This window comes from Neomonachus schauinslandi, chromosome 11, assembly GCF_002201575.2.
Source record: "Neomonachus schauinslandi chromosome 11, ASM220157v2, whole genome shotgun sequence".
NCBI lineage: Eukaryota > Metazoa > Chordata > Mammalia > Carnivora > Phocidae > Neomonachus > Neomonachus schauinslandi.
In genome coordinates, this window is record NC_058413.1 from 27,467,130 (window position 1) to 27,476,651 (window position 9,522).

General features: G+C 46.8%; 1 protein-coding gene across 1 annotated transcript in view; it reads left to right on the forward strand.

Annotated features, from left to right (window-relative positions):
• Positions 1-6,220, forward strand: part of LOC110575713 — a 152,838-nt gene extending 146,618 nt beyond the window's left edge. Inside the window, exon 3 of the mRNA XM_021684727.1 lies at positions 5,807-6,220. Coding sequence (XP_021540402.1) covers positions 5,807-6,191 — 385 coding nt within the window. The 3' untranslated portion in view covers positions 6,192-6,220. The remainder of the gene's footprint in view (positions 1-5,806) is intronic.
• The last annotated feature ends 3,302 nt before the right edge of the window (positions 6,221-9,522 follow it).

Consider the following 9,522-nt stretch of genomic DNA (forward strand, 5'->3'; position numbering starts at 1 on the left):
GTTCAGTTCTAGTATTTACTATGCAAATTACATTGGCTCAAACTTATTCTGACTCAGTTGCTGGACCTATCCTCTCTCCCCTTTGAAACATCCTTTGGCTCTTCCTCCAAGTCCCTAAATTATAGCAGCCACCGGCCTCATCCAGCCCGTGCTTTCCTTTCTGCTGCTTGTCTGGTTCTCGTGTCCCCTGTCCTGAAACCACTGGAAGGAATGATGCAGGGGCCTTTCTTGATAGTGCCCCTGGAAGATCGCCAGTGTCCACACTCCGTCTGGTTACCAGGGAGCTTACACAAGGAGTGTTCCCAAAATAAAGGAAAAGTTTGGCCCGAAGACAAATGTAAGTCTCCACCCCTAGAGGCCAAAACTGTTCACAAAGGTTCAAAAATGAAACAAGCAGCAATAACAACAAAAAACTTTAAGTTCCAGAAATCAGCCAAGACATATAAAATATGCATTGCCTTATTTAATTTTCATAACAGTTCACTCAGGACTGGGTTCTGAGTGTTCATCTCTGTTTTAGAGATGAGAAAAAAACCGTGGCTCTGGGACATTGAGTGACTCACTGACATAACGGCAGGGCCACAATTCCAACCCAGGTCTCATGATGTTAGTTAGCGTTTACCCAGTTTTCTACGTGCACGCTCCGTCGGGGGGCGTGGCTGACACTGGGACTTGCTTCCAATTAATTTCAATTAGCCCCAGTCCAAAATCGTCCTGTAAAGGCAATATCCAAATAGGCTCGACTGAAGACAGATTACTTACAGAAAGACACACAGTGCAGTCCTAAGTGTAAGTTTCATACATGTAAGGTATTTTCTCCCAAGTCTACCTTTCTAAAAGTCTATTTGTCTTTGTAACCACAGAACCTCCCAACGCCACCCAGGCAGGGGCCTCCTTGTACAGATTCCCAAGAGCTGTCACCCCCTTCAGCTGCCCACGTGATGCTCCTTGAGGACTTGGCATGGTCATGAGGTCATGCTGCCAAGCTTGTGCTTATCCTGAGTTTCAGGAGTGTGGGACAGACTCTGCCAGAATCCTGCTCTGGCATTCCAGGTAACTGACCACAAGCTAAGGCCAATTCTGCTATTTATAGGGAGTGACAAAAATAGCCTCATCCCTTTGAAAGGTGTGCCTCTGTCGTATGCTCACTGGCCTCCTACCATCTGAAAGATGCTTCTCTCCAGACCTCAGATGGCAGCAAACCTTCTGACACAGCCCCAGAAGCACCAGAGCCTGGGGAGATACCAGTGCAGGGCTCGGCACAGGGGTCAAGGTAGAACCTAGTTATGGACTCAAGGAAGGAGGCAGGAGCTTAGGAAGAGGGGAATGAGGTAAGACTGAATCCAGCTGTTGGAGTTGGGTACAAAGTCAGGGTAGGAACATGAGTGTGGCTGGTCTGATCCTGAGCCATGAATACACCAGAGACCCATCGGTCCCCAACCCTGGGCTGGGACTTAGTCCAGGTGTGAAGGGTTAATGGACCCAGCTGAAAGGGCTGGAGTGACCGGTTGAGTGCAGGCAGACCACGTTCCTTTCTAGCTGCATGCAGGTGAGCGAGCAGCTTACTTCATCTCCCTGAGCCGTTTCCTTATCCAAAGCGGTGGGCCTAGAGAAACCCCTGCTGTGCTAGGTGTGTGCATCAGAATCACCTGGAGCATGTCAGAATCAGGATGCCGCGCCCCTCCTTGCAGACTGAATCAGGGGGTCTGGGAGGATGCTGGGGATCTGAATGTTTCCCAGGTTCCCTAGGAGATTCAGATCCACACCAGTACTGGAGAGCCCCTGTACCAGATGAACACAAGGGGTCTTCCCTAATATCCCTGTGTTCTAAAGTTTGCCCAGTCGGCGATAAGAAAGCACAGATGGTAGGCATTTGCCTCACACAGTGATCAGGCAGCATCAGAATCAGACACTTTATCAGTTGCTTGCTGCACCCCAAGAAATCACCAATCGGGAGCTTACCCAAAGCCAGTTTTTCATGTGTGAGTTCACCCCCTTCTACTTTCTCTTCCAGGCAACCCCTCCCTCTCCCGTGGCTTAATCATCATCTCTCCCAGAGGTCACAAACTGGGGGCCAGAAAGGCAAACCTGGGCTAGCCACCCATGAGTTTTATTTAGTCTGTCCAGTATTTTTTTTAAGGCCTGAATCGGTGTGGGGTCAGACTGGGTATTTACTTTCTGGCTCACCACGGGCCCACCACGCCCGAGTGTGTTACACCCATCCGGCGTCAATGCTTTACATTCCCTGCCTAGACCCCGATTTTAGATTTTTTTTTTTAAAGATTTTATTTATTTATTTGAGAGAGAGAATGAGAGACAGAGAGCACGAGAGGGAAGAGGGTCAGAGGGAGAAGCAGACCCCCCGCTGAGCAGGGACCCCCCCCCCCCGATGTGGGACTCGATCCTGGGACTCCAGGATCATGACCTGAGCCTAAGGCAGTTGCTTAACCAACTGAGCCACCCAGGCGCCCCCGATTTTAGATTTAATGCGGCATCTCAGCTTCTGTCTCCAGCCCCAACCTCTTTCTGAGCATCAGGCCCATATAGCCATGTGCCTCTGGGAGACAGAATCCAGCTGTGTACTTAACAGAAGACGTGGCCCCTAGTGCAGGGCAGGGTAAACATGAGTGATGTTATTATCCCGGCTGTGCACCTCCTCTCGGGGTCTTGTGGGCACCTCAGCTCCACCTACAGTATTCATAACAGAGCCCAGCACTTTTCCTCACCTTCACCCCCAGCCTCTCCACGTTCCCTCTTTCCACAAATGAAATCACCAGGAAGTGCCTAAGGCTGGGAGCCATCCTGGGCCCTTTCGTCTCCCTCGATGGGACTTGTCATCAGACCTTGTACAAAATCTCTTTTAGTTCCATTCTGTTTTCTCCATCTCATGGCCACCATCCTGGCCCACACCACCATTGTCTTTGCCAGGACCGTGGTAGTTGCCGGATATTCTCCTGCAGACATTATTGTTTCAGTCTAACCCATTGCTCAGTTCAAAGACACACTGCTCATTAAACAAACTGGATTTTGCCTCTGCCCTGAATGCAGCCCATTTATTGGCTTCTAACCTGTTGGCCCAGGTTAGATTCCCTTGCAAGATCCTCCCCAGGCGGGCTCCTGCCTCCTCCCCAGCCTCCTCTGGCCGTCTGTGTTCTAGCCGTCTGCGACTTGTGTTATCTCTGGGATGTGCCTACTTCTGTCTCTGGCCTCTGGGCCCTCACATATGCCTTTCCTCCTCCTGGAGGACTCTTGCCCTTACTAGTCACTTGAATAGTTGCTACATTTTTCTTCATGTCCCACTTAGCTGTCACTTCCTCAGAAAGTCTTCCCTGATCCTCGAGATCAAGTCAGGCCCCCTGCTCTAAGCTCGCAGAGCCCCTCGCCTTCCCTGGCATCACACTCACTACACAGCAGGTCCCACGAGGGCAGGAATAGTCACGGTCTGGCTCGTTCCCTGCTCTCTCTTCCAGGCCTAGCACATGCTGGGAACACAGTAGTGTAGTTTGCTGTGGAAAGGGAGAGAAAAAGAAGAAGGAAAGCATGGAAGGGGGAACCAGAAAGGAACACAAGTAGCACCTCCCTCTTGCCTAAGGGAGGACAAGAGCTGACCACTCCCACCCCCAACCCCAGTCTCCTAAAGTTGAACACTTATGAGAGCAGGAATTCTCTTATTCGGGGCTGTGTCCTCAGTATCTAACAAAGAGTAGGTGTGCCGTGGAGGTCATTCTAGACTATAGCCCATAGCAGAAACAGTCAGAGAACTACTATTTTTTTTTTTTTTTTTGGTAACAAGCCTTGAGCAATGACTTGACTTTTTAGAGTATGTACATGTATATAAAGCCTGATAAAAATTAAAATTGAAAAAAAAGAAGAAACATAGATACATCTCACACCAAGTACCCTGTTGTTACCACCAGTGAAATCAGATTGGATTATGAACTTCCCAACAGGAGGTCTGTGGTCCAAACATGATAAACCTGACTTGCAACACTTAAAGAAAATGTAAATCTTAAAGTCATAGAAAGACTTAAAATGCAGTTCATCCACTAGACTAAAATGGAGATTTTGGCTTCTCCATCTAGTAAGCCGGAATGGAAGAGAAAGTGTGAACACTGGCCTTCAAGAGCATGATGTTTGGGCCCAAGCGACTGATTACTGTGCACAGGCCTTGGGGAGATTTATTCAGCCTCTCTACTTGACTTTCTTTCCTGTAAAATGGGGACAATGGGACCTGCCTTGCAGGGTTGTTTGGAAGACGGAATAGAAAATATAAAGCACAGAGCTCAGCCCTGGCGACCAGGTGCCCACAGAGGACATTGCTTCAAAGTACCTGTGCATTTCAGTTATTTAAAGGTTTGGTGGCTGGGCTCGGAGATACAGGGAGCTCATGAAATACTGCTCTCCCCGCGGGAAGAGGCATTATTTCTTTACTGTCAGTGTCCTAAAAGAAGGAGAAAACCAGTGGCAGAGAAATAGGAAAGCAATAGCAACAAAGAAGCATGGGAATGAAAGCACAAGAATTAGATTCTCACTGGATCTTGGAGTCACGTTGGAGGGCAAGGCTTTTCTTTCCATGTTTCTTTTCTCCCTCCCTGGTATTCCTGGGGAAGCCTCCGCAGCGAGGGTAGCCAGGGGTGGGATCCTAATGGGCAGAAGGAGTTTTGCTTTTCCAGGCTGCTCATCACTCCAGGGCTTTTTTAAAAAATAAAATTCATATTCAGACATCTTTTAAAATAACATTTTTTTTCTTATTTCAAAGGCAAATCATGTTCATTCTGGAAAATTCATACAAGGAAAAAGTTAACCAGAAACTCCACTGCTAGATGACTACTGAAAACATTCTGGAGTCTATCCTTTCTTTTTCTAGGCAATAAGTACATCAACCAATAGGTCTTATACGACAAATGAGATCAAATGGTACATACCGTTCTATAATCTGATCTTTCTCACTGAACAGCTTTCCATGTCAGCAAATGAACGTTATCTTATGTCACCATGGGCAACATCAACAGGTGCCCAGGGCGGCTGGTACTCACCGTGCCCTCCCTGGGTGGAGGCTGGTAGCCTGTTTCTGTGAACAGTGATTCAGTGAAGGACTTTGCAGTCAAGCCTTTATACAACCCCTGATTGTTCCCTTACAGTGAATTCTCACATTCAGTGTTAATTTTCTCAAGAAAAGAAGACAATAAGACAGTGCAGTGAAAATGTTTAGGTTGTAAGTGGGCCTCTTCGGTGGTAGTTGGGGGAGGAGACTGTAATTCAGCATTATGCTTTTATTTCTGATCCTGTTCAACCTCCAAATGTATCTCAAGTGCAACCTCATTTCTAGTCATCCAACTTAAAAAATAAACAAGACACAGCCACTGCCCTTTAAAGAGATTATAATCTAATAGAGATGAGAGACACGGTAACCGTCTATGTAAGAAGTGAGTTTTCGCTTTCAATTTAACACAAAAGTTCCTGGCTCTTCACAATAAGAAGCGAGGATAAGATGGAATGATAATGCTAGTAATAGCTCATGTTTAATGAGCACTTACTATGTCCAGGAACTGTTCATGTAGCACACGGTACTGTGTTAAATGACATGCACCACTGATTCTCACTGCTAGCCCACGGAGTAGGTATTACAGTTATGAACATTCTATTGTGTAAATTGAGGTCCAGGGAGGTGAACCAACTTGCCTGGGTAACAGCTAGCGAGTGGTGGCCCTTTGAGGCTAGAGCCCTTTACTCTGGAACACACATCCTTGGGCTGGGAGAGAGGGTCATAGGGCCCTGGAATAAGCATTGTGATTCAACCTTCTAGATACTGCGGCCTGAGAACCGGCTTGCTGACGTCCCCCATGGTGGGGTTCATGGTGACAAATCAGTGTACCTTCCACACACCCATCAGCTTTCCTCAGGTCCCAGTGGCTGCTTTGGCCGTGGAGAAAGTGGGTCACTCCAGCGTACATTACCGCCTGGCTCTGTTCCCACCTAATGCCACCAAGGAGCGGCCTTCTGTAAATCACTGGGATCTCAGTGATGGCTTTTTCTTTGGCCACCCCAAGCTGGCCCATTTTGACTCTTCAGCCTGTACCACCGGGTCTTCAGTCCATGTCTTTGTGAATCCAGCCACCGGCAAGCCAACGGGCCTTCCAGAAGACTTCAGGAAGGGCCTTCGGAGGCTAATGAGCCCAGCTTCCGTGTAAGTCATCTGTATGTGGCCTTTCACCTGTCAGAAAATAAAATTCAGATGATTTTCTAAATGATTTCTTTAGATTCTGTGGCATATCTTTTAACTCTTAAAATGACTGTCAGCTCCTTAAAAGCTTTTAGGACAGAGTCCTCTGGCTCCACGGTTGAAGTTAGGCCAGTGGCAGAGAGCTTTATACCCAGCGTCTCCCTGAGCCCTCTCCACCACCTGGCGGCGCAGGTCCTGCTCTTTCTGCCTTTTTCAGAAGAGGAAAAGGAGGTTTGCAGCGTAGAAGCAGTCGGTCTGGAGTCATCCAGCTGGCGAGTCCGTCTGACTCTCAGTCACCCAGGGGTGCTCTCTACATGCACCTTTATGGCTACTGTCTTAGCAGCCTGGCCACACACTTCCCTGGTTTGGGATCTGATAGGACTCAGTAAATCTCCTCAGCTTCTTACAGGTAATAACCATGTGACTTCTTTTTTTTTTATTTAAGATATGAACTTTAAAACAAAACACCTTTCTTTCATGTCTTTAAAACAATAAACAAGCCTCTGACAGTTTTCTGATCCACAGCCTCGCTCACTCACTCCTGCCATGGGTGGAGGCCTAAAAGTAAGCACGAATAAATCCACTGTCTGCTGCTGAACTGTGTGAGGACCCTGCTTTGGCCGACTAATGAAAATGGTTACTGTTTGCTGACCGCTGGCTTCACAAAGTGCTTTACGGGCATTTCCTTGATCAATCCCTATTCCTCTTCTCGAAGGTAGGGATTACTGTCGCCATTTTTCAGGTGAGATGGTTGAGGCTTTAAAGTGAGCAGCTGGAGTAGGGGAAGGAGGTCTGGTCTAACCCCTGCCTCAGTGCGGAGGAAAGGGAAAACCACAAGCTGACTCTTTCTGAGCCTCAGTTTCCTCCTTTGAAAACAAGACCCTGAGGGACCTTTTTCAGCCGGGTCCCTGGATGTTTTTCTGAAAGTACAGAGGCTCTTTTGATCTGCTCTTGAATTGAGTTCTGAATCGCTGCCACACACACAGCTTTGGAATGCTGTCACCACGATAAAAACAGTGCTGAGTGCGAGTCCTTTGTCATTTCATCTGGTCAGTTTCCTCCAGTAGTAGATCCGTCTTGAGCTTTTGAGAACACGTCACACAAGAAGGAAAGACTATGAGTTAGCAGCCTGGTGTCTGTAGGCCTGGCCTGTCTGACTGCTGCCATGGGACCTGCTCAGAAAGGAAAAACTTAGGAAAAACTCCTTTTCTGTGTGTGTCACTTTTCAGTCCTTGTGGTTCTTGCCATGTGCATTATCTCATGCATCTTTGTGACTACTCTGAGAGCTGGGTATTATTATTATTATTATTATTATTATTATCCACGTCAGAACAGGCCTTTCAGGAGGAAGGTGACTTACCGAGATCACAGAACTTCTGTGTAGCAGAGCTAGGACTCAATCCAGCCAGGCCTTTGGACCCGTCTTTCCATGCCACCAACTCTGCATCTTACCCCCATGGTCCTGAATTTTCAAATTACACCATGCATGGCCACCAGTTTTTAAAATGGTAGGAATATGAGCAGTGGATTCACCAAGAGGCTCTTTAACTGGCAGCAACATAGTGGGGTGATTAAGAGGGTGGGGTCCCCTATCAGAGACACCTGGATTTGTATCCTGGCCCTGCCATTTCTAACAGAACACTCTTTGACATGGGGCACTGTCAGGAGTGACCACATTGGCTTGCCTGTGTTTGACTCTCACACTGCTGAGCCCCCACACCACGGCTGCCATGGACAATTGGCCTAGAGTGGACTCTTTAGACCACTGAGGTGGTTGGGTTGTTCGTTCCCACAGCACAGCTGAGCTTATCCCTCTTTCCTATGAGTACCAGCCTCATAGGTTGTCGTGAGGGTTCCAGGAGAGATGTGTGTAAGAACTTGGCTTAGTGGCTAGTACGTGGCTCTTAGAGTGAGAGAGAAGAAATGCTGTGTGCTCTCACTACACAAGCATCTCCAAAATAGGAAAGTAACCAAGCCTTACATTCATGTTCTTTCCGTGCCTCAGTGGTGAGTTGCACACTATTTTCTATTTTATTTTATTTTTTTAAAGATTTGTTTATTTACTTGAGGGAGAGAGAGAGCATGAGTAGGGGAAGAGGCAGAGGAAGAGGGAGAGAGAGAATCCTCAAGCAGACGCCCCACTGAGCACAGAGCCCCAGGCAGGGCCCGATCCCACGACCCGGAGATCATGACCCGAGCCAAAGTCAAGAGTCTGACGACGCTTAACCGACTGAGCCACGCAGGCACCCATATTTTCTATTTTATATGAGAAAAATGACAGAGGTACTGAAAACACACGGGATGGTGGGATGCCTCATACCTAGGGTGCGTTGAGCCAGCCTCGGACTCTGGAACTGACCTGAATTGAGAGTGCAGATGGATTCTGAGCAGAGAGCTCCAAGTTCATGTAAATCGCAGGAGTTTAAGTACTGATGACGCAGTCTTTCCACTGCCCAAGTGTTTAATACTTCAGCGTGAGCCAAAGCAGTGAACATTACAGTGCTCATTGGCTTTTAGTGGGAAATTCTAGCATTATAAACTTGTTTTAAGACTCCAGAGAGAGCCAAATCCTAGTTGCATATACTTGGGAGGAAGCCAGATTTTATTACAAAAGTGGCAGAATCAATCTAGAAAGACTTTTAAAAACATCCAGTCAGCCATCCACCACTTACCTCCGCAAGATGTTTTCGCTGGGCGGCTAACAAGTAGCCATGTAACTACTGTTTGCTGGGCACTTCTGAGCAGACAGGGTTCATGCCTTTGCTAACAAGAAACAACTACAATAATCCACGCAGGTGAAGAAAACCTTCAGGTGTTGCTGATTTTCTAACTACATTTTTTTATTACACTCAAATTCATTCAAAAACCTATAGTAAGAGACAAGAGGTACGAAATGTGTGTTCATGTTTTGCTTGGACAGATTTTGGCTCCTAGCAATTAATGCTTTCGGTCACATTAAGCATATAAATAATGCTTTGTGACATTACAGTATTTCCCATTACAGATCAATTTTGTAGCATTTGTCCATAATCCGACTTGAAATGTTACCTAGAAACAAAATATGTTTTCCTTGAAACAGTCAGACCCTATTAGAAATCTAAGGCTTTACAAATCACCATGTTAACAGTTATGTCCCCTAGCTAAGGTTTTCTTTCTTTAAATAGTGTTAAATTCAGCCCCAGAAGCACTAGTCTCTGTGAGGGTTCTCTTCTTATGTGCACTGATTTGAAAGGAGAAATTTAGTGCTCAAAATATATTTAACATCTTACAGTGCATAACTTAATAAATCAACCAGCATT